The following is a 25,957-nucleotide window of genomic DNA, read 5'->3' as shown; positions in this document are numbered from 1 at the left end:
TGGTACCTATGTCGATGATCTGCCACATCTTGCAGAGGTTGCCATGGCAGGGTTGTGTGGTGTCGTGGTTGCTGTTCTCCTGAAGGCTGGGTAGTTAGCTGCAAAGAATGGTCTGTTTGAGGTTGTGCAGTTGTTTGAAGGCAAGTAGTGGGGGGTGTAGCGATGACCTTGGCAAGTTATTCATCTTCATCGATGATGTGTTGAAGGCTGCGAAGAAGATGGCGTAGTTTCTCCGCTCCGGGGAGGTACTGGACGATGAAGGGTACTCTGTCGGTTGTGTCCTGTGTTTGTCTTCTGAGGAGGTTGTTAAGGCAGAGCTATATAGATTTTTGATTAACAAGTGGGTGAAAGATTATTGGGGGGAGGTGGGAATGTGGGGTTGAAGTAACAATAAGATCAGCCAGAATTGTATTGAATGTGGAGCAGGCTCAAGGGGCTGATGGCCTACTTCTGCTCCTAATTTGTATGTTTGTAGTTATGTAACCAAAGTGAAGAATGCTTTTTGAAAATAATCCAAGATGGTTTTCCTAGAGAGACAGGGAAAGAAGAGCTGTCCAAATCATTTATAAGAATTTATAGGGCCAAATAACTAATGTGAGAGCGGAGAACCTTTAGCAACGAACAACCACAATATAGTAGACTCAATATGAAAATAAAAAAGGACATTGAAGAATCAAAAATAAGGGCACTAATTAGAACAATGCAACCTTCAGAATGATAAAAAGTGGCAGATGTAATTTATTGTGGAGAAGTGTGAAGCAAAGTATTTTGGGTGATAAAAACAAAACATGGGAATGCACATTTATTGGAAAAGAGTGAGAGATGTGAAGCATTAGAAAAATCGACTGGTACAAATATAATATTGCTCGAAAACTATGTGCAGGTGCATAAAGTCATAACAAAGACATTCTACCTTTTAGAAAAAGAACATAGAGCAAAGGGCATTGAGGTTATAATAAAATAATTACCTTACATAAATGTAAGCCAGAGTAATGAGTGCAGTTTTGGGAAACCACTTATGAGTAAAGAGCATTAAAATATAAAAGGCATAAAATACAGGAAAACAAAATTTAGATTTGAAGAGATACTTGAGAAACTGCGACTATTCCCATTGGAGTAGAAAAGTATATATTTTTTTATAAATTTAGAGTACCCAATTATTTGTTTTTCCCAATTAAGGGGCAATTTAGCATGGCCAATCCACCTAACCTGCACTATTTCCTGGGCCCGGTGGATCAGGAATAAAAAATCATCAACTTACATATATCACTCAAAAAGTGAGGAGAGGGGTTGGAAATGAACCCCTGGAGCATGGAATGCTTAGAGAATAGTTATGGTATAGATCACTACATCTTTTAAAGAAAAATTGGATGAAAGCAGAACAGTGGGATATAGGTTTAAATCACTCTTGCAAATAGCTATCTCAGATAAAATGGACCAAATAGGTTATTATTCTGCTGTAAGCTTTGATGTGTTCACTAGCAATCGAAAAACATCAGCCAGATATTTTCATCATGAAGTCTGTGCTCTTTTAAAGAAAATGTAAAGAAAAAGACCACAGATCTACTTTTTAAAAATGCAACTTGTGCAGTCCTACCTGTACAATTATGCTCATTGCATGCTTCACAGTTCGCAGGGCAGCGTTTGCAAAATCCTTGGGCACTGGCATACTGTTTTCTGGAGCATTGCTTTTGACAACTGTTGTTGTCTAGTAAGTAAGGCTTGACGCAAGATTGGCAGTTTTCAGGAGTAGCTTCACAACTCTCGCAGGTGTCATCACACTTTGCACAGGTATTACGTGTACTTATAAAATAGCCCCTAACAAAATGAGAAATTATTGCTTTGATACATATTCTAGAATCAGCAGGTAACGGAGTACAATTCAATCCAAATATGAACTAACCTCAACAAGCCACAGTGCACATTGTCACTCCTCAAGATATTTTAACATTCAAAATTCAGGAGAAAAATTACAGGAAGTATTTACTCTTGAGCAGGCTGGGCTATCAGAATGTGCTTTATGGCTGCAACACCAATACAAAAACGACACTCATCTCAGAATCGGTGTAGAAATTGTCTGGTGGACTGTGGGTCTCGTTAGTTCCTCCCACAACTCGCTGATTTTGTTCTGATAAGAATGATAGGACTGTTCTGATTAAAGACCCACAGAGCTGCCAATGTTGAGGGAAATCCTAGATTGCGACATTTTCAGCTGTGAACTATATGCTTGGAGGTCGTTTCACACCAGAATGAAAACATAATTCAAAGTGACAAACTGCATCCATCAAAGTAGGCTGATGTGAATAACGACAAAAGCACAAGAGCAATTCATTAGCCTGCAGTTGATTAGCTACATTTCAGTGCCTATTTTTCATATTTGTAAAACAACACATCAGAACTGTGAATAGTAAGAAAAACATCTCAATAAAAAGCAGAAACTGATCCAAGCAAATTATTCAAAACATGCTATCGACATTTTTTACCTACCATTTCGCCACATTTTTACTTTGAAATAAATCAGTCAGCTGAAGAGAAGCAATATTTGGAGTTCTGCCTACGATTGTCAGGGGCCCATGCAATATGAAAATGTGGAGAATCTCCCAGGATACATCAGTATTATTCCTTCAGTGCAATTCTCTGGTCCTGCTGGCAATGCACCCCCATCAGTAGATTTCCCAGTAGCATGAGGTAGTTTAAATGGGAAATCCCATTGATCAACAACGGGAGTAGAGAATCCCACTACCAGCAAACGGTGTGCTGACTCCCATCGCCGAAAAACATGCGACTGGGAGGTCAGAGAATGCTGCCCCGGGTTTCTTTTGTTTTGCACTGAAATTGCCATTTGCAAGGAGGGTGGATTATAAAAGTTGGGAATTTTCATTATAACTGTTGGGCATTGGTAAGACCACATCTGAAGTATTATTGAAGTTCTGTTTTCCTTATTTAAGATGGGATATACTTGCATTGGAGGCAGTTCAGAGAAGATTTATTAGGCTGATTTCTGGGATGAAGGGGTTGCCTTAGAGGAAAGAGTGAGCAGGTTGGGACAATAGACACAGGAGTTTAGAAGAATGAAAGGAATAATCTTATTGACACATAAGATCCTAAGGAGGCTTGACAGGGTAGATACTGAGAGGATGTTTCCCCTCATGGGGAGACTAGAACTAGGGTGCACAGTTTCAAATTAAGCAGCCTCCCATTTAAGATGGAGATGAGGAAGAATTTATTCTCTCAGAGGGTCATTAATCTTTGGAATTCTCTACCTCAGAGACTGGATCATTGAATATATTTAGGGGTGAGTTAGACAGATTTTTGATCTGCAAGGGACTCATGATGAGGGGGGGGGGGGGGCGCAGTCAGGAAAGAACAGTTTAAGCCACAATTCCCTCCTTGTTGTTGTACCTACCCACCACAGGGACTGCAGCGGTTCAAGAGGGTATCTCACCATGACCTTCTCAGGGGCAATTAGGGATGAACAATAAATACTGACCTAACCAGCGATGCCCGCATTCCATCAATTGTTTTTTGGAAATTATTTTTTTTAATTTTTTAACGTTTTATACAGGAATTGCAAATGACACAAACAAACACATTTTACAAAGTACCAACCCCACTCTATACCCACAAAACTACCCCCCACCAGGCGAACAAGCTACTGCCCCCTACAACAGCTAACAGCGACCAGTTCTCTAAAGTGCAATATTCGATCTTTGATAGAACCCCTCAATCGACCCACTCACGGTGTATGTGACCTTCTTGAGGTGCAAAAACGTCATCAAGTCCCCTAGCCATGCTTTAGCACTCGGCGGTGTCACCCAGCTCCAGCTCAACAGGATCCGCCTCTGTGCTACCAACGAAGCAAAGGCCAGGACATCCGCCCATGCCCCGTATGCAGTTCTGGCACATCGGAAACCCGAAACCCCCCGCCAGTGGGCTGGGTTCCAACCCCAAATTCAGGATCGCCAACATGGTGTCAAAAAAGGACCTCCAGAACCCCACCAGGAACATTCCAATGAATGAACTTTTAAAATAAATTTGATCAGCCATGATCTTATTGAAATGCAGAGCAGGCCCAAAGGATCATATGACCTACTCCAGCGCTTAAGTCTCATGTACTATTTCTTTCAAATCTAAAAACAAGAATAAATATTTCAAATGTTTTTATTATGGGGATAAAAATTGACTGTCAATTCCCTCGAGGCAGACAGCGCTGCGGGCTGTTATCTATGCAGCCCACATTGGTTTCTTCATTCCAATTAAAGAGCAATGTTGTGTAGACCATACAAGTAATGGCCATTGGCACTGTTGGCCGTGGGGGATTCACGTGTTCCAAATATCACTGTTTTGAGGCAGTACAAACAGATTTTCATGCGTGAACAAGTTTTTGCCCCACTTGTCCATTAAGTATACAACACAACAATGACTCGCCACTGAAATGCACATATATTGTCCAGAGAGCTCCACTAATGACATTTCAAAGTACTATACTGTACAACCCTGGGTTATGTGATGACTGAAATATTTTAGGAAAATTGGATTATAATGTATTGGGCAATTTAAGGCTTAAAAGTCTGGGGTTAGAGTGTGATTAGCTGTGGTGGTCCAGTTTTAAAATAAAAGGTTTCTGTTTTGCAGGTCCTGGGAACTTTTAGCAGCCAGAAAGTGAACTTGACAGAGGAGTGTGTTTTTCAGTCTGGGTTTGACTGTAAATGAAATGAAAGTGAAAATCGCTTATTGTCACAAGTAGGCTTCAAATGAATTCCTGTGAAAAGCCCCTAGTCGCCACATTCCGGCGCCTGTTCGGGGAGGCTGGTACGGGAATTAAACCGTGCTGCTGGCCTGCCTTGGTCTGCTTTCAAAGCCAGCAATTTAGCCCTGTGCTAAACCAGCCCCTACTGCTTCAGTACCTGGGAGTTAATTTGCTTTCAATCCCTTGAAAGTTAATTTGTTTTCCAGCTTGGGGAGATGATGTCAGTGCTGGGTAGAGCTAAAGGAGAGAGAGACATTTTTGAAAGAGCTTTTGGAGAGAAGAATTGAAGTCTGATCTGCAACTCTTGTTTTTTATACTACATGTAAAGGCAATTCTCTTTTCCAGTTGGATAGTTTTTAAAAAAAAGTAATAATAGTTTAAAGCAGAGCGGTCTTGTCTGAAGACAAGGAAGAGGTTGAAACAACCCAGTGGTATCAGCTATTTGAAGATATTCAGCCAGAGCCTAAAGGGGTTCCAACCGGAGCCAAATCTCTTTTATAAAGCAAATATTACTCTATACCGTGCAGACTTTAAGATGGATTGAGAACTGTATGTTTCTTTTCTTGTTGTTTAATGGGGAATGGAGTATTAGTGTTAAGGGGTAATTGTGAGCTATTCTTTTTGGGTGTGAAGTTAAAGAGTTTAATATTGTAATGATAATAAAGATTTGTTTTAAAATACCAAAGCCCTATTTCTTCGTGCAATGACTCCTGGAGCAAATCATTCTTTCCGCACAGTCTTGCAAAATTAACTAAAATATTGGAGTTTTGGTCCAGTATCCTAACCACTGTTGGGGTCTGGTCTGGGATTGTAATAATTAATGTTGAACATTACTGGAGTGACTGTACAATACTGGTAATTTACAACATTGTTTGGAAGTTAGACTTGAATTTGTTACTGTATTAATAAACAGCTGAGATTTTTTATTAAACTGGAGTAATTGCCTTTGTTAATGGCACAGGAATGAAAGGAAATACTCACAATGGACATTCACTTAAACATTTCCCCAAATGCAGGTAAAGTGGTCGGTGTTGTACTGTGATGCACTGCTGGCAGTCATTCTTGTTTCCTGAACAGGTCTCACATCCTTCTTCACACTGCTCACACATTTCACTGATTGAATCGGCAAAGGTGTGTTTCGGACAATCGCTGACACAAATTTCACGATAGAGATAGAACCCTAGATATTATCAAAAATATTTCAGAATTATGCTTTATTTTTGGAACTGCTCATACGATTGCAGCAAGGGATTCAATATAACAGTTAAGAGTGAAAGCTCAAGCTGAATACAAAGGTTATTTTGTCAATCTTAGCTCTTCCAGCCAAATGAAAAACCAAAAGCCGAAGGGGAATTTTTAACATCAGTCTGATGGCAACCTGGCAGTAAGGCAATTAACATTGAGCAGTTCCATTTGCTGCACGGTTCCTGGTCTGCTGCAGGTTTATCTTTACTTTCAATGCAAGTGGGTAATGTTCATGTATGACCCAGGCAGGGACAACAATAATCTTTGCTAATCGGTGTGCTACATGTGTATTAGTTTCCAAAAGGTTTTACCATAAGGTCAGAAGTGGGGATGTTTGCTGACGATTGCACAATATTCAGCACCATTTGCAACTCCTCAGATATTGAAGCAGTCCATGTCCAAATGCAGCAAGACCTGGAAAATATCCAGGCTTAACTGACATGCAGCAAGTGACATTTGCACTGCACAAGTGCCTTTAACGGCCATCTCCAACAAGAGAGAATGTAACCGTTGCCCTTGACATTCAATGACATTATCAACATAGAATACTCCACTATCAACATCCTGGGGGTTACCATTGGCCAGACATTGAACTTGATGAGTCAGAGCCATATAAATACTGTGGCTACAAGGGCGGGTCAGAGACTAAGGGCGTGATTTAACTGAAACATTTCTAAGTGTCATTTTGGCACAATTGGCAGGGTGATTCCAGACGGCTGCGCCATATTGCGGCTCATATCCAATGGCACTTAGAGCCGGAAATAAGCCCCAACGAGCTTCTTGCCATTACTGCTGTCCTGCCATCTGATTCGCTGGACTCACACTGCCGTGTCTCGCTGCTAACAAGAGGTGCGGCTTCTAAACACTGCCTCACCACTCACTCCCAGTCAACACAGAAGCATAAGACCATAAGACATAGGAGCGGAAGTAAGGCCATTCGGCCCATCGAGTCCACTCCACCATTCAATCATGGCTGATTTTAACTCCATTTACCCGCTCTCTCTCCATAGCCCTTAATTCCTCGAGAAATCAAGAATTTATCAACTTCTGTCTTAAAGACACTCAACGTCCTGGCCTCCACCACCCTCTGTGGCAATGAATTCCACAGACCCACCACTCTCTGGCTGAAGAAATGTCTCCTCATCTCTGTTCTAAAGTGACTCCCTTTTATTCTAAGGCTGTGCCCCCGGGTCCTAATCTCCCCTGCTAATGGAAACAACTTCCCTACATCCACCCTATCTAAGCCATTCATTATCTTGTAAGTTTCTATTAGATCTCCCCTCAACCTCCTAAACTCCAATGAATATAATCCCAGGATCCTCAGACGTTCATCGTATGTTAGGCCTACCATTCCTGGGATCATCCGTGTGAATCTCCGCTGGACCCGCTCCAGTGCCAGTATGTCCTTCCTGAGGTGTGGGGCCCCAAATTGCTCACAGTATTCTAAATGGGGCCTAACTAATGCTTTATAAAGCTTCAGAAGTACATCCCTGCTTTTATATTCCAAGCCTCTTGAGATGAATGACAACATTGCATTTGCTTTCTTAATTACGGACTCAACCTGCAAGTTTACATTTACCTGGACTAGGACTCCCAAGTCCCTTTGCACTTCAGCATTATGAATTTTGTCACCGTTTAGAAAATAGTCCATGCCTCTATTCTTTTTTCCAAAGTGCAAGACCTCGCACTTGCCCACGTTGAATTTCATCAGCCATTTCTTGGACCACTCTCCTAAACTGTCTAAATCTTTCTGCAGCCTCCCCACCTCCTCCATACTACCTGCCCCTCCACCTATCTTTGTATCATCGGCAAACTTAGCCAGAATGCCCCCAGTCCCGTCATCTAGATCGTTAATATATAAAGAGAACAGCTGTGGCCCCAACACTGAACCCTGCGAGACACCACTTGTCACCGGTTGCCATTCCGAAAAAGAACCTTTTATCCCAACTCTCTGCCTTCTGCCTGACAGCCAATCGTCAATCCATGTTAGTACCTTGCCTCGAATACCATGGGCCCTTATTTTACTCAGCAGTCTCCCGTGAGGCACCTTATCAAAGGCCTTTTGGAAGTCAAGATAGATAACATCCATTGGCTCTCCTTGGTCTAACCTATTTGTTATCTCTTCAAAGAACTCTAACAGGTTTGTCAGGCACGACCTCCCCTTACTAAATCCATGCTGACTTGTCCTAATCTGACCCTGCACTTCCAAGAATTTAGAAATCTCATCCTTAACAATGGATTCTAGAATCTTGCCAACAACCGAGGTTAGGCTAATTGGCCTATAATTTTCCATCTTTTTCCTTGTTCCCTTCTTGAACAGGGGGGTTACAACAGCGATTTTCCAATCCTCTGGGACTTTCCCTGACTCCAGTGACTTTTGAAAGATAATAACTAACGCCTCCACTATTTCTTCAGCTATCTCCTTTAGAACTCTAGGATGTAGCCCATCTGGGCCCGGGATTTATCAATTTTTAGACCTCTTAGTTTCTCTAGCACTTTCTCCTTTGTGATGGCTACCATATTCAACCCTGCCCCCTGACTCTCCGGAATTGTTGGGATATTACTCATGTCTTCTACTGTGAAGACTGACGCAAAGTACTTATTCAGTTCCTCAGCTATTTCCTTGTCTCCCATCACAAAATTACCAGCGTCATTTTGGAGCGGCCCAATGTCAACTTTTGCCTCCCGTTTGTTTTTAATGTATTTAAAGAAACTTTTACTATCATTCCTAATGTTACTGGCTAGCCTACCTTCAAATTTGATCCTCTCTTTCCTTATTTCTCTCTTTGTTATCCTCTGTTTGTTTTTGTAGTCTTTCCAATCTTCTGACTTCCCACTACTCTTTGCCACATTATAGGCTTTCTCTTTTGCTTTGATGCATTCCTTAACTTCCTTTGTCAGCCATGGCTGCCTAATCCCCCCTCTGATAACCTTTCTTTTCTTTGGGATGAACCTCTGTACTGTGTCCTCAATTACTCCCAGAAACTCCTGCCATTGCTGTTCTACTGTCTTTCCCACTAGGCTCTGCTCCCAGTTGATTTTTGTCAGTTCCTCCCTCATGCCCCTGTAGTTACCTTTATTTAACTGTAGCATGGCAGTGCATAGACCTGCTCCTCGATTTGGGGATGCCGATCTGGTCAGGATACTGTGGAGATGAGACAGGACATCCTGTTTCCCTGGCTGTCAGTGCAGTGGCTGTCAGTGCAGGCAGCATGATCAGGAGGACTGCCGTTCAATGCAGGAAGAAGACCAATAACCTCCACCGAGCAGCAAGGGTAACTCACCACCTCTTTCGTGGAATCAATTCTGCCCGCCAACCCTTATATTCCTCACAAATCACTGGCTGACACCTCGCACCCTCTCTACATCTGATCTTTGTGCTTGTTCCTCGGCACCTCTTCACACTAACCAGCAGAACCATACATGTCCAGTTGCAGTGTCCACACATGTCACCAGCCATTGACCCCCCAAATCCATCAAGCGTGTGGCCCACAATGTCCTCGCTTTGTCCCCTATCTCTGGCTCATAATAGGTGTGAAAGGGGCAAGAAGGACGGCAGAGAACCAGAGACCAGAGTCCTCACTTCCTATGAGGAATGGGCCCTTGAGATCACAGGGTAGCTGGATGAGAGAACCGTCACCGAAAGTGAGGTTGGCCTGTGTCGCAGGGATGAGAGTTCACTTCCCCATTACCCAGATGACCTGACTCAAATGAGTTGTTCATGCCAGCCAAAATTATTCTTCCGTCTCACTGACCACATGCCCATTCTCTCGCAGGATCTCCATCTGATGGAGCCATGCCGTCCAGAGCCATTCTCCCCTGCGCAACCCAAGAGAACACCTTGGAGGAGAGCTCCGAAACCACCATCGAGGCATCACCTCATTCACTCACACCGTCCACCGACGCAGAGACACACACCTCGGTGGATGACAGTAGTGGACAGGCTTCTGGGGGACAATCTGGTGAGCACCACACTGTTGCTGATGAACATCAGGTGGGGTCAGGAACATGCAAGAGTGTCAGCAGTTTGAGTGTCTGCTGGACTCCAGGACTCAGCTGAGTCCCAGTCAGATGCCGAGCCTCTGGACAAGGTTATCCAGAGCTTATACAGATGCTGGGAAGATTCAGGAAGGGATGTCAGTGACACTCCGATGGGTGCATAGCCTTTGGTGAAGTCACAAAGGCTACAGGCGCAGGAGATGATGTCAGGAATGCGTGGCATCGAGGCCAACAGTGCAAAGGTGGTGACAGCTGTGGAAAGACTGCAGCATGAGGTCAGCGTCTTGAGTGCTGGTTTCCAAGGCATGGCTCAGTCTGTCATGGCCATGCGGAGGACTACATCACACCCCAGTCGCTGAGTGGCATGTCCCAGATGCAGGTGGAGAATGCTGGAGCACGGTCGAGTCACTGAGGAGCATCGCTGAGGGCATTGACACCATGGTGCAGACAATGGGGAGGCCCAGGACCGGCTAAACCGGATAACACAGAGGCCTCTGGAGCTCACTCCTACTGCCTCCCTGAATCACCTGACACCGGTGCTTCTCAATGGCAGCAGGCAGAACAGGATGGCACAGCAAAGCCAGTGGCACAGCAAGTCAGCCAGGGCCCTCTGGTTCCAGGCCTTCAGAGGAGGTCTGCCAAGGGCATCAAAGGACACAGGGCATGGAAGGCAGAACGTTGACTCCACCTCTGATATGCATCCTCGGGACACACCTAGGCATAGTAGTAGAACATGTAAGACAAAGATTATTGAGAAGCATTGAGGGTGCTGGGGCACGGGGAGTTGAGGGGTCACTATGTGTAGCCAGAGGCAACGGAAATGTCAAATGTGCACTATTAAATCATGCTGCACTTGATACATGTGAAGCTCTGTCATATTAATCTTCACAGCGAGCCAACCTGCACCCCCACCCTCTGTTGCCCTCCTCTCCCAACTCCTGCCCCCCGGGCACAGTGGTCCAAGATCAAAAGCCGCCGATGCAGACCCCATTCAGAATATGGCTGTGAGCACGCGGACAGCAGAAACACAGGAGTCGGACTTTGGAATACTCTGTGGAGTACCAGAGCTGACTTCACAGTGAGTGATCATCTTGTATATTGACCCGCTGATCGTGCCAACACAGATCCATCACCCTGAAGTGATGTTGCAGAGTCCCTTGGAAGGTGGGACACGGGAGTCAGGGAATGGGGATGGGGGAAGGAGGGGAAGAGGAGAGGGGGATAAGCTGATAGACAAAGCCTCGTCCTATGAGAAGGGGCGAGGATGAGGATCTCCCTGGTCTTCCAGGCATGCTGGACCCTTGCTGCCGCCTGTCCTCCACCTTGCTCTCTGGGCCTCTGCACTGGCGTCATCAGCCAGGTCCTTAGCGAGTACTCCTTATCTCCTAAGAGCATAAGTGGGTCTGTGCAGACTTGATGGGCTGAATGGCCTCCTTCTGCACTGTATGTTCTATGTTCTATCACTTTCCAGGACTAGGGTGGTCCTCGAAGAAACCGGGGATTTCAGAGTGTCACAGGATGTCGTGCACACTCCCTGGGAAGCGTGCATACATGTACATGATCCAGAGACAGTGGTCACAAACAAGTTGAACATCCAGGAAGTGGAGCCCATTCCTTTAAATGAAGGGCACTCCCTGATGGCCCGGTGCACGCAAGGTGACATGTGTGCCATCAATTGCTCCCTGGAGCTGGGGCATCCCAGTGATGGCGGAGAATCCTGTAGCCCGGGCACCTTGATGGGCTGGGTCCAGCTCAAAGTTGATATAGTCAGCTGCCTGGGCATGCAGGGTATCCGTGACTTCATGGATACACTTGTGGGCTGTGGCTTGGGATATGCCACACAAGTCCCCGCTCGAGCCCTGGAACAAACTAATGGCATAAAGGTTCAGGGCTGCAATGGCCTTCATGGTCATTGGGAACAGGTGTCCTCCTCCTCCACAGGGTGCCAAGTCCACACTGTCTCTTTGTTGAGACTGAGTCTTCTATGGAATATGCTGTTTGTCATCTCCTTGAAAGACCAACAATGCCTGTACACGTTGGGCCGTCACCTGTATCCCCCTCAGGGTCCTTCCTCGGCCTGATGGGCAGCAGGGTCTTCAGGGTGTGTGGCGGCCCCCAACATATGGGGTGCCACTTCCAGCCTGCGTCGACGCTGCTGCCTTCTCCGGTGTCTGGACGCCTGGGCTGCCACCAGCACCACGAGGGCAGGATCGATGACACCAGCAATTGTGGTTTCTGTAAGGAATTGGAGAAGGAGAGAGACTGACAATCAGTTAGGGCTTTCGCCCCAGGACCCTCAAATCCCCCAAGCCTCCCCCACTCTCACATGTCCTGCCTTCTCTTAGAGTGCCATCCATCGAGCCAGTTGTGCTTAAGAACCTCACTCTGCACATTCCCCCCACACCCGACTACATCAGGAGCCCCTGGACCCCAGACCCCTGCCAGGATCATTAGGGAGACCATGCTCAGGTGCCTTCCCTTGATCCACACACTTGGTCGCGAGGATGTCCCCAGTGTCCAACTCTCGAGTGCTTGATTATTGGCTGCTGCCTCTATGGTGCTAATGCTTCTAGAGGTCAGGCACACTGTTCGGACTTTAAAGTTTGATTGAAATGCGATGCAATAATCATTGTCTGAGACATGGCGCGTGTACCCACGGGAATGCACATGAGAATATTTTGTATATTAAATTGTCAACAGTGACAAAGATTTGAAAATCAACTACATAACATTCCACATATCACACTAACCGTTAAACAAGGAAACATCACTGTTCAATATTGGTACCAATACAAAGCTATATCAGCTCATTTTCACAAAAAAACAAACACACGATATGTCCAGAACTTTGTCATAGAAATTATCTGTCCAGCAATGCGTGACTTGCTCCATGTATCCGTGCTATTCTCTGTCCAGGAGCAGCAGCTGTGCAGACCCTCACACACGGCCCATTCTCACCAGAACCAAATCCTGAGATCTACATATTCCACCGGCACTCAAGGTGCAGTTGTACATCCTTGATTTCCAGTGTGTTTGGCCCATGGTGACATGCCAGTTACATGCAGCACTCACCACATCAGCAACAAAAGCATCTGTAATCTGCAAAAACATTTCTTCAATGGAGGCGGCTGGATATAGCCCTTGGGGAGAATGGGATCAAACGCTATGAGGATGAAGCAGGATTAGGCTATTGAGTTGGATAATCAGCCATGATCGTGATGAATGGCAGACCAGGCTCGAAGGGCCAAAAAACCTCCTCCTTCTCCTATCTTCTATGTCACTGATGCACTATCAATTATGACGAGACGAGAGTAGAGTGTAAACGAGGCTTTATTACGCAGAGATGTGTAGCCCCGCAGCTACTGCCAAAATGGCTGCAGCTCAGAGAGCCCACACATTTCAGGTCCACTGTCAAGAAGACCTGGTACTGTGCAATCTGATTGACCATATCAGATATGCGTGGGAGTGGGTACGCATCGAGCTGCATGTACCGATTGATGGTCTGACTGTAGTCAATGACCATCCTGTTTTTCTCCCCAGTTTTCACAACTACCACTTGGGCTCTCCAGGGGCTGTTGCTGGCCTTGCTAATTTCTTCCCGTAGCAGCCGCTGGACCTCAGACCTGATGAAGTTCCTGTCCTGGGCGCTGTACCGTCTGCTGCTGGTGGCGATGGGTTTGCAATCCGGGGTGAGGTTTGCAAACAGCGAAGGCGAGTTGACCTTAAGGGTCGTGAGACCGCAGACAGTAAGGGGTGGTAGGGGCCCGCCAAATTTCAGGGTTAGGCTCTGGAGGTTGCTCTAGAAGTCCAGGCCGAGCAGCAAGGCAGTGCAGAGGTCGGGGAGGACGTAGAGCCGGAGGCCGCTGAACTCTATGCACTGGATGGTGAGGGCAGCGGTGCAGTACCCCCAGATCGCCACAGAGTGGTATCTGGAGGCCAGGGAGATTTTCTGGTTAATGGGGTGTACCGTGAGGGAGCAGCACCTGACCGTATCGGGGTGGATCAAGCTCTCAGTGCTCCTGGAGTCCAGAAGGCAGGATATCTTGTGCCCGTCGACCTTCACTGTCGTCGACGCGGTCGTGAGATTTTGCGGTCGGGACTGGTCGATCGTGATGGAGGTGAGACGCGGCTGGTCGGTGGCGGTTGCAGGCGATGAGTGGCCTGATGAGGTGGCCGACGAACAGGGGTCCTGAGGTGGGGAAGATGGCGGTGCCCATGAGCCGCACGTGATGTGAGGTGAGCAAGATGGTGGCGCCCACAGGCCACACGTGGTCTGAGGCGAGGAAGATGGCGGTGCCCACGGGTCGCACGTGTTGTGAGGCGAGCAAGATGGCGGCGCCCACGGGCTGCACATGTTGTGAGGCGAGCAAGATGGCGGCGCCCACGGGCCGCACGTGGTCTGAGGCGAGGAAGATGGCGGCACCCACGGGTCGCACGTGGGGGGTGCAGGGACAATAGCGGCGAATGAGCGGGCCTGGCACACAGCAGCAAAATGTCCTTTCTTCCCGCAGGCCTTGCAGAGCGCGCTCCGTGCCGGGCAGCACTGCCGGGGGTGTTTTGTCTGTCCGCAGAAGTAGCACTTGGGTCCCCCGGGGTTGGTTGGCTGCCACGCGGCGCAGGCCTGGGATTGGCTGGGGGCGGTCGCTGATGGGGTCCACAATGGGGTGTTCGCTGGCGGGTTCCACGATGCCCAGGAAGGGTGGGCCGTGCGGTCGGGGGCATACGCCTGTACATTGCGTGAGGCGACTGTGAGCGAGATCACTAATTTCTTGGTCGCTGTGAGGTCGAGGGTAGCCCCTTCTAAGAGGCGCTGGCGGATGTAGGCAGACCCTATACCCGTAATGAACGCGTCTCTAACGATTTGGTCAGAATGTTCAATGTGAGAAACAGCCTGGCAATCGCAGTCTCTCACCAGGGCGTGCAGGCACGCCAGAAATATTCCAAAGACTCACTGGGGAGTTGATGCCGCATGGACAGGAGGTGCCTGGCGTAGATTTTGTTGGTCTGCTGAGTCCTTCAGTAGCACCATGGCCTCAGCGTAGGTCGGCGCGTCTCAGATGAGGGGAAAGATATCGGAGCTCAGCCGTGTGTAAAGGATCTGGAGCTTCTGTGCCTCTGAAGGTGGCTCTGTCGCAGATCCGATGTATGCTTCAAAGCAAGCTAGTCAATGTGCGAAGGCGGACTTGGCGTTGTCTGTTTGAGGGTGCGGCTGCAGGCAATCAGGCTTGATGTGGACATCCATCGTTGTAAAATCTCTGCGTAATAAATTGATGCACTATCAATTATGACGAGACGAGAGTAGAGTGTAATCGAGGCTTTATTACGCAGAGATATGTAGCCTCCCGCAGCTGCTGCCAAAATGGCTGCAGCTTGGAGAGCCCACACATTTATACTCCGCCTACTGGGCGGAGCCAGCAGGCAGGGATCTACCCCCGTGCCTGTAGTACAGGGGCCTTACCGTGATACCCCTCGTATGCGGTATATACAAAACAACAGTGGTAACTACCGCAGTCTCTATGTATCTATGAGTCATCAGGTGATCCATTTGGATTAATAACACGCACCAGGTCCCGCAACATCTTCTTGCTTTAAACTGGATGGCCTCTGGACTCATACATCCCTGAGTGTTCTAGGACCCAGGTACCTTTGAAAAAAATGTCCTTCTTTCCAACTACAGAAAAGTAAGGAAACAGCAACAGCAGCCTCCAGGCATTTTCAGCCACCAGCAGGAGCAAGCAGCAAACACAAGCTGCAACTGGGAAGCGCTCACATAACTAACAAGGCCAATTCCTTATTTGCAATAGTCTTCAGCTGTGAAGTTAGAGACTGCTCACAGTCAAAGGGAGTTAAAGTGACCTTCAACATATAACCAGAAACAGGGCTTTGACCTGGGGATTTTTGGAGGAAAGTCAAGCAGTAGTTGAAGTTGCCCCTGTTATGCGTCTCCACTATATTTAGACCTGACTTGAAGGCCTCACAGACAAAAAGCCCCTCCTCCCCCCAGCCCAGGGGTGACACCCAACGCTTCAGCTCCCCGACTAAGCCCAATGCCCTGAATGGTCCCCCACCAGTGCCCTCGAGCTGCAAGCCTGAAAGTGCAAATTGCTACTCACCTCCTCAGATCCCCTCATGAGCCATTGCACCAGCTTCACGTTTTTAAAAAGGAGTACTGAACAACACCCGCGTGATTTCTCGCTGGGGAATCGGTTTGTCCCCGGGAAGCTGTTACATTCAATGTCAGCCTCGCTAATGAGATGGAAAGCAGTGCTAATTGGCATTAATGATATGCTTGCCATTTTTGGGCAAACACTCTCACTCGGACCTGCTACTGGGTGAAGTCACTGTTCTGACAAACTGCCAGTTTTGTCAGAGGCTGGGACTCACGGAATGGGGCTGGGAGTCTCGGGATGGGGCTGGGAATCACGGGATGGGGCTGGGAGTCCCGGGATGGAGTTTGCTGTATAAATCTGTCCCTGTTTATACCTTGTTATTTCTATCTGTAACAATCTGATATGCAGCCTGTTTTGCTACTTTGTGGCTTTGCTTGGTCTTTTTAAGTCTGTCTTTCAAAGTTGATCATGTTTTTTCTTATTCATTTGACTATAAGAAATACCTCGCCAAATATTCTGCCCATGAATCAACTTTAAAGATGACTTCACTGTGTATGGTTACATTGGGTAAGTTTCAGGTCCTAGATGCTCATTTAGGATGGCTTGAATGACAGGATCCACGCTGAAAAAGTAAGAGGATTAGTCTTCAGCAACCTATCCGAGAAATCTTCCACCAAAATGTAACTGAATCCTGTTTAACTGTTTGAGGCCTGGAAGAGTCATCTCCACCTAGTGAGAGCTTTTCAATATCATGGAGAGAGATAGATTTCCCTCCTTCAGTGGCTTAGCCTGAATAGAACAGTAAGATTAAAACCTTTGAAACCGGGAAATCCCAATCCCCACACAAATGTTCTTTGAATTGACTTTAAAACAATTACTAAAAGGAGCGTTTTTATTTTGTGTTATTTAACAGAGGTTTACGGTGTCCGGGGGCCGGTATAGCTCAGTTGGCTGGACATCTGGTGTGCGAAGCAAAGTAAGGCCAACAGCGTGGGTTCAATTCCTGTACCAGCTAAGGTTATCCATGTGCCTTCTCAATCTTGCTCCTCGCCTGAGGTGTGTGATCCTCAGGTTAAATCACCACTAGTCAGCTCTCTCCCTCAAAGGGGAAAGCAGCCTATGGTCATCGAGGACTACTTCTTTTACTTACAGTGTCCACTATAACACCTTTTCTAATGTGGCAAACAATTTTATTTTTTATTTTAGATTTCCAGCGTCCTCAGTATTTTGCTTTCATTTTAAACAATTTTATGTTGTTTTCTTTTTGAGAAACCAAATGAAACATTATTATTTGGATAGCTAGATTTTATCTAGTCCAATGTGTTGGACCCAAATTTCTATCTCACTGATGGTTGCAAGGCTCCCATGCAATGTGCATTACTTGACTAGGTTAGCTCCTAGTGGAAATGAGAAAGCACAAAACTCTTCAAATACACTGCAAATTGACACCAAGTTGGTTGTTTCCCTCACACAGGCCATAAAGATTACTGGTGTGGCAAACGGTAAAGTCATAATTAGAAATGTGCATCTGTGCTCGGGAGTAAGATACGTTGCAGTGATAAAGGAAACTAGACCTGGGAATGCTTATCGTTGACAGGAGGTAGCAAAACTGGAAAGTGTTCCATTGCCCAATCATTAGATAAGCCAACAAAAATACAAGAAAAAAATGGCAACATTTACTGTTTATAAAGTGACAAGAATTTAGCTTTATGCGTGGCTGTAAAAGAAAGGAGCTGAGAGCTTGCCGGCGCAAGGCTGCTATTTAGCAAGACAAATTGCTGTTAAGATAGGTTGTTTGCAGCAAAATGCAAAATTCTGTACCTGAATGACAGCTGGTGCATTCATTCCATCCCTCGCCTGTGCATGTCTTGCACAAATCACTGCAGGGGAAGCAGGATTTTTCTTCAACTGAATAGAAATTAGAGCAATTGTTAGCACAGTGAGATGAAATGAAATGAAAATGAAACAGTTGAGACAGTGCTTTCTCATTGTAATTTAGTTTGGCAAAACAACATACACAGGATAGATGTTCTGCTGGACTGCAATGTTATTGCCACATTGGCTGGGAGGACTTCTGTGCATGGGCCCTTGACTCTGTTTCTATTCATTCATGCGATATGCGCATCCCTAATTGCCCTGAGTAGCTTACTAAGGCCATTTCAGAGGGCATTAAAGAGTTAACCATATTGCTGTAGATATGGAGTCACAAGTAAGGACAGCAGTGAATCAGATGGATTCTTTTTGCGACAATCGACAATAGTTTCATGATCATTATTAGACATTTGCAGCAAAATTTTCCATGCGGGACCAGGTGAGAAAATCAGTGTGCCTACAGCCAGCTTTTCTCTCCATATTTTCCAAAACGTAGTAAAAATAAGTGTCTCACACCATCATGCTGGTGCGACAGGGGCTGGTAGAGCCGTCGGCCATGAAAAGGTCGGGGACCCCAATATCATACATTTAAATATTAGCAGACTTACCCAATATATCATGCCCCATGTTAGCATCCGGGCAGTACCCTGGCAGTGACTGGGAGGAGATCAGCCATAATCGTACTGAAAGGTGAAGCTGGCTCAAGGAGCTGAATGGCCTAATCCTGCTCCTATTTCTTATTAAACAAATACTTGACAACAGCATAATTGTCAACTATAGTCCATGGGATCATCTGCAACTTGATGTTATTCACCATGATGTGTCCTGATGACAATCACAGTCTATAATCACCAATGGAGAATGGATATTTCAGGCAATGCTCAGAGGGCTGTTGGCAGTCATTCTTACAGAAGAACAGAGAAAGAACATTGGGTGGGGCTGAGGGACTTCTGTATTTGTAGACTCTCCTGGATGATATTTGTTGCAATTATGTAACATTCCTCTGCCAGGAGTGCACTATATGCATATAACAATAGCTCATCAACAAGAATATTTTTGGTTTAGAGCAAGATTATCCTGACAATGATCAATGATCACAGGTTGTTTAGTACAAGTTTCCACCTAACATTTATTCAGGTGTAATACTTTATAATTAAAATTGGTTGTGGACCCCAGTTCTTCCTCCATCCCATCCAGTCATTTGTACTTCAGCAAGTAAGCAAGTATTACTTAGGCCTCACAAGCTAAAAATAGAATTCACATCTAGGTCTAATTTATTTCCTTGCCAATGTTTAATATTATACACCCAAACAGAAATGTGCATTTAACACTTCAATTGCTGTAAGCGTGATTCACCATTCCAGTAGTTTCCTTCCTTGCAAGGTACTGAAGAATTCAGGATACACATTCCATCTTGAAATATTTGATCGTTTTTACAGGAATCACAATCCTCAAAGCTGGGACCATGGCATGTATCGCAGGTGGGATGACAAACATCACAAACCGCACTATCCTCATTACCATAGTAACCACCTTGGCAAGTATATACACATTCAATCTCTGAAAGATAAAAGTTATATGATCTTCGGTTTTGAAAGGAAGAATTTTCAAATGTATTTCATTTACAGAATAGATTTAAATCCAAATTATTAGGAATTGAGGATTGTAAAATGTTTCTTTTTGATGCCAGCAGTATAATACTGTTAGTTCAATTCATGGTTCAAAGTTGCTTTTTGCTTGAAAAATAGTAAATTATTCCACATTGCTATTTAATCAATTTCAATAAGCCAACATAGACAACATTTTTTATAGAATTGTTTCAATTTGAAAGTTCAGATGATTCAAATAAAACAATTTTGAATTAAGACAAGGAGGGATAGAATTTTCACAAATTCTCCAATCGCCTAACTTCAGCAGAAAAGCTAGGGAAAGAGCAGCACGGTGGCGCAGTGGTAGCATTGCTGCCTCATGGCGCCGAGGTCCCAGGTTCAATCCCGGCTCTGGGTCACTGTCCATGTGGAGTTTGCACATTCTCCCAGTGTTTGCGTGGGTTTCACCGCCACAACCGAAAGATGTGCAGGGTAGGTGGATTGGCCATGCTAAATTGACCCTTAATTGGAAAAAACGAATAGGGTACTCTAAATTTATTAAAAAAAAGAAAAATTAGGAAAGTGGCATAAAGAGCATTTTAATTTTTTTCCTAAGGTTTCCACTGATTTCCCAGTTAAGGGATGGAAAAACATTACTCGCGTTCATCCTACAATTAAAGCATTTATGGATATCCAGAAAGCAAAGAACATGACATTCATGTCAGGGATAGTTCACAATGGCAGAATAAAACGGAGCAATGAACGGATTTACCTGGTCAAGTTCAGAGGTTACAACGGGAGAAAAAAGCGAAATGGTTCTTTAGAACAGCTAGAACTTATCACCAATTCATATAAGCATATTGCTTTTCATATTAAAAAACCCTAAAGTGCTTCACAAATAGGTAGAAGAAGGAGGGCAAGACAGGTAGGAACATTAGAAGGGTTTAGCAGGGGACTTCCGGGTGCGGCGATGACCAGCTGAGTCGCACGTTTCGACAGCTCCCTGTGAAACGGACTTTTGGGCTCTTGATAGGAGCCCCAACGGCAATTTTGACGGCTAAAAACACTGTGCGGTAAACCAGAAGGGAATCCCCCCCTGGATACGGATGGAAAAAGGAGGAGAGAGTGGCCAGATTGCAGTGGATCCTTTAGAACAGCGGCAAGGAAGGCAAGCAAAAACCAAGATGGCGTCGGAAGGTGGCAGTTTAACATGGGGCCCTGAACAACAAGAGTTCTTGAAATGCTGTGTGGAAGAGATCAAAAAGGAAATGAAGAAAGAGCTGTTGGCCCCGATACTACAGGCGATCGAAGGGCTAAAGGAGGAACAAAAGACCCAGGAGCGGGAGCTTCGGGTCGTGAAGGCAAAGGCAGCCGAGAATGAGGACGATATACAGGGCCTGGTGGTGAAGACGGAGACGCAGGAGGCACATCAGAAACGATGTGTGGAAAGGTTGGAGGCACTGGAGAACAACGCAAGGAGGAACAACCTGAGGATTCTTGGTCTTCCTGAAGGTGCGGAGGGAGCGGACGTCGGGGCATATGTGAGCATGATGCTGCACTCGTTAATGGGAGCGGAGGCCCCGGCGGGTCCATTGGAGGTGGAGGGAGCATACCGAGTGATGGCGCGAGGACCGAGAGCAGGAGAAATTCCCAGAGCCATAGTGGTGAGATTCCTCCGTTTTAAGGATAGAGAAACGGTCCTTAGATGGGCAAAGAAAACTCGGAGCAGTAAATGGGAGAACGCGGTGATCCGCGTTTATCAAGACTGGAGTGCGGAGGTGGCGAGAAGGAGGGTGAGCTTTAATCGGGCCAAGGCGGTGCTTCATAAAAAGAAGATAAAATTTGGAATGCTGCAACCGGCAAGACTGTGGGTCACATATCGAGGGAGGCACCACTACTTTGAGACGGCGGATGAAGCGTGGACTTTTATTGTGGAAGAAAAACTGGAATGAGCGGGTTATTAAAAAGAACGTTTGAACAAAGTGGTGGGGCGAATGTGGGGGGCAAAGAGGGGTTTTATGTACTAATCCTGCGATGTGGTAACTTTTCTCTCTCCCACAGGTGGTGATGGGGGGAGGAGGGGAGGTGGAGGAGATGGGGCGTTGGCCATTGGGGGCGGGGCCAAGGGAGAAGCGCGGGCTTGGTTCCCGTGCTATGATAATCATGGCGGGAATAGAGAAGCAGGAAGGAGGGGGCATCGCACGGTGCGAGCCGAGGTCACGGGGGGAAGCCGAGGTCAGCCAGAGTTTGCTGACTTCTGGGAGCAACATGGGGGGAGTAATTACGCTAGCGGGGGATCTAGCGGGGGGGGGGTGGGAGGGGGGAATTACTGGGTTGCTGCTGCTGGGGAGAGGGGGGAGCTGGTATGGGAGAGGATGGGCGGGGGGGCACCGCCTGGGGGAGATACAGCTGCGTGGGAACCGGGTGAGGAGCTGGAAAAAGGTGATGGCTAATCGACAAGGGGGGGGGGGTAGGATGCCCCCCAACTCGGCTGATCACGTGGAACGTGAGAGGGCTGAACGGGCCGATAAAGAGGGCACGGGTACTCGCACACCTTAAGAAACTTAAGGCAGATGTGGTTATGTTACAGGAAACGCACCTGAAACTGATAGACCAGGTTAGGCTACGCAAAGGATGGGTGGGGCAGGTGTTCCATTCGGGGCTAGATGCGAAAAACAGGGGGGTGGCTATATTAGTGGGGAAGCGGGTAATGTTCGAGGCAAAGACTATAGTGGCGGATAACGGGGGCAGATACGTGATGGTGAGTGGCAAACTACAGGGGGAGACGGTGGTTTTGGTAAACGTATATGCCCCGAACTGGGATGATGCCAATTTTATGAGGCGGATGCTAGGACGCATTCCGGACCTAGAGATGGGAAAGCTGATAATGGGGGGAGATTTTAATACGGTGTTGGAACCAGGGCTGGATAGGTCAAAGTCCAGGACTGGAAGGAGGCCGGCAGCAGCCAAGGTACTTAAAGATTTTATGGAGCAGATGGGAGGTGTAGACCCGTGGAGATTTAGCAGACCTAGGAGTAAGGAGTTCTCGTTTTTCTCCTATGTCCATAAAGTCTACTCGCGAATAGACTTTTTTGTGCTGGGTAGGGCATTGATCACGAAGGTGAGGGGAACGGAGTATACGGCTATAGCCATTTCGGATCACGCTCCACACTGGGTGGACTTGGAGACAGGGGAGGAAACAGGAGGGCGCCCACCCTGGAGAATGGACATGGGACTAATGGCAGATGAGGGTGTGTGTCTAAGGGTGAGGGGGTGCATTGAAAAGTACTTGGAACTCAATGATAATGGGGAGGTCCAGGTGGGAGTGGTCTGGGAGGCGTTGAAGGCGGTGGTTAGAGGGGAGCTGATATCAATAAGGGCACATAAAGGGAAGCAGGAGAGTAAGGAACGGGAGCGGTTGCTGCAAGAACTTTTGAGGGTGGACAGACAATATGCGGAAGCACCGGAGGAGGGACTGTACAGGGAAAGGCAAAGGCTACATGTAGAATTTGACTTGCTGACTACAGGCACTGCAGAGGCACAATGGAGGAAGGCACAGGGTGTACAGTACGAATATGGGGAGAAGGCGAGCAGGTTGCTGGCACACCAATTGAGGAAAAGGGGAGCAGCGAGGGAAATAGGGGGAGTGAGGGATGAGGAAGGAGAGATGGAGCGGGGAGCGGAGAGAGTGAATGGAGTGTTCAAGACATTTTATAAAAAATTATATGAAGCTCAACCCCCGGATGGGAGGGAGAGAATGATGGGCTTCTTGGATCGGCTGGAATTTCCCAAGGTGGAAGAGCAGGAAAGGGTGGGACTGGGAGCACAGATCGAGGTAGAAGAAGTGGTGAAAGGAATTAGGAGCATGCAGGCGGGAAAGGCCCCGGGACCGGATGGATTCCCAGTCGAATTCTATAGAAAATATGTGGACTTGCTCGCCCCGGTACTGGCGAGGACCTTTAATGAGGCAAAGGAAAGGGGACAACTGCCCCCGACTATGTCTGAAGCAACGATATAGCTTCTCTTAAAGAAGGAAAAGGACCCGCTACAATGCGGGTCCTATAGACCTATTTCCCTCCTAAATGTAGATGCCAAGGTCCTGGCCAAGGTAATGGCAATGAGAATAGAGGAATGTGTCCCGGGGTGGTCCACGAGGACCAAACTGGGTTTGTGAAGGGGAGACAGCTGAACACGAATATACGGAGGTTGTTAGGGGTAATGATGATGGCCCCACCAGAGGGAGAAACGGAGATAGTAGTGGCGATGGATGCCGAGAAAGCATTTGATAGAGTGGAGTGGGATTATTTGTGGGAGGTGTTGAGGAGATTTGGTTTTGGAGAGGGGTATGTTAGATGGGTGCAGCTGTTGTATAGGGCCCCAGTGGCGAGCGTGGTCACGAATGGACGGGGATCTGCATATTTTCGGCTCCATAGAGGGACAAGGCAGGGATGCCCTCTGTCCCCATTATTGTTTGCACTGGCGATTGAGCCCCTGGCGATAGCGTTGAGGGGTTCCAAGAAGTGGAGGGGAGTACTTAGGGGAGGAGAAGAGCACCGGGTATCTTTGTATGCAGACGATTTGCTACTATACGTGGCGGACCCGGCGGAGGGGATGCCAGAAATAATGCGGATACTTGGGGAGTTTGGGGATTTTTCAGGGTATAAATTGAACATGGGGAAAAGTGAGTTGTTTGTGGTGCATCCAGGGGAGCAGAGTAGAGAAATAGAGGACCTACCGTTGAGGAAGGTAACAAGGGACTTTCGTTACCTGGGGATCCAGATAGCTAAGAATTGGGGCACATTGCATAGGTTAAATTTAACGCGGTTGGTGGAACAGATGGAGGAGGATTTCAAGAGATGGGATATGGTATCCCTGTCAATGGCAGGGAGGGTGCAGGCGGTTAAGATGGTGGTCCTCCCGAGATTCCTCTTTGTGTTTCAGTGCCTCCCGGTGGTGATCACGAAGGCTTTTTTTTAAAAGGATTGAAAAGAGCATCATGGGTTTTGTGTGGGCCGGGAAGACCCCGAGAGTGAGGAAGGGATTCTTACAGCGTAGCAGGGATAGGGGGGGGCTGGCACTACCGAGCCTAAGTGAGTATTATTGGGCCGCTAATATTTCAATGGTGAGTAAGTGGATGGGAGAGGAGGAGGGAGCGGCGTGGAAGAGATTAGAGAGGGCGTCCTGTAGGGGGACTAGCCTACAGGCTATGGTGACAGCCCCATTGCCGTTCTCACCGAGGAACTACACCTCAAGCCCGGTGGTGGTGGCTACACTGAAGATTTGGGGACAGTGGAGACGGCATAGGGGAAAGACTGGAGCCTTGGGGGGGTCCCCGATAAGAAACAACCATAGGTTTGCCCCGGGGGGAATGGATGGGGGATATGGAATGTGGCAAAGAGCAGGAATAACGCAACTGAAAGATCTGTTTGTGGATGGGAAGTTCGCGAGTCTGGGAGCGCTGACCGAGAAATATGGGTTGCCCCAAGGGAATGCATTCAGGTATATGCAACTGAGGGCTTTTGCGAGGCAACAGGTGAGGGAATTCCCGCAGCTCCCGACACAAGAGGTGCAGGACAGAGTGATCTCAAAGACATGGGTGGGGGATGGTAAGGTGTCAGATATATATAGGGAAATGAGGGACGAAGGGGAGACTATGGTAGATGAACTAAAAGGGAAATGGGAAGAAGAGCTGGGGGAGGAGATCGAGGAGGGGCTGTGGGCAGATGCCCTAAGCAGGGTAAACTCGTCGTCCTCGTGTGCCAGGCTAAGCCTGATTCAGTTTAAGGTATTACACAGGGCGCATATGACTGGAGCACGGCTCAGTAAATTTTTTGGGGTGGAGGATAGGTGTGCGAGGTGCTCGAGAAGCCCAGCGAATCATACCCATATGTTTTGGTCATGCCCGGCACTACAGGGGTTTTGGATGGGGGTGACAAAGGTGCTTTCAAAAGTAGTAGGAGTCCGGGTCGAACCAAGCTGGGGGTTGGTCTATTTGGGGTTGCACAAGAGCCGGGAGTGCAGGAGGCGAGAGAGGCCGATGTTTTGGCCTTTGCGTCCCTAGTAGCCCGGCGCAGGATATTGCTAATGTGGAAAGAAGCCAAGCCCCCGGGGGTGGAGACCTGGATAAATGACATGGCGGGGTTTATAAAGCTAGAGCGGATTAAGTTCGTCCTAAGGGGGTCGGCTCAAGGGTTCACCAGGCGGTGGCAACCGTTCGTCGAATACCTCGCAGAAAGATAGACGGAATGGGAAAAAGAAGGCAGCAGCAGCAGCCCAGGATCGGGGGGGGGGGGGGGGTGGGTGGGGGGGGGGGGGGCGGGGAGGGGGGAGGGGGAGGAGGAACCAGAAGGACTCTCAGGGTTGTTAATATATACTGTATAGTATGTATAGGT

At 47.2% G+C, this 25,957-nt stretch overlaps 1 protein-coding gene across 2 annotated transcripts in view; it reads right to left on the bottom strand.

The window, feature by feature from the left end:
* Window positions 1-25,957, bottom strand: part of pcsk5b (proprotein convertase subtilisin/kexin type 5b) — a 602,404-nt gene that overhangs the window by 36,027 nt on the left and 540,420 nt on the right. For both annotated transcript variants that reach the window (XM_072516608.1, XM_072516609.1), the window contains exons 27-30: window positions 19,333-19,536; window positions 17,926-18,012; window positions 5,732-5,930; window positions 1,598-1,818 (exon numbers count right to left, since the gene is read on the bottom strand). In XM_072516608.1, the coding sequence (XP_072372709.1) occupies window positions 1,598-1,818; window positions 5,732-5,930; window positions 17,926-18,012; window positions 19,333-19,536 (711 nt within the window). The remainder of the gene's footprint in view (window positions 1-1,597; window positions 1,819-5,731; window positions 5,931-17,925; window positions 18,013-19,332; window positions 19,537-25,957) is intronic.

Source organism: Scyliorhinus torazame, chromosome 9 (genome assembly GCF_047496885.1).
Source record: "Scyliorhinus torazame isolate Kashiwa2021f chromosome 9, sScyTor2.1, whole genome shotgun sequence".
NCBI lineage: Eukaryota > Metazoa > Chordata > Chondrichthyes > Carcharhiniformes > Scyliorhinidae > Scyliorhinus > Scyliorhinus torazame.
This window is presented reverse-complemented; position numbering and strand designations above follow the sequence as displayed.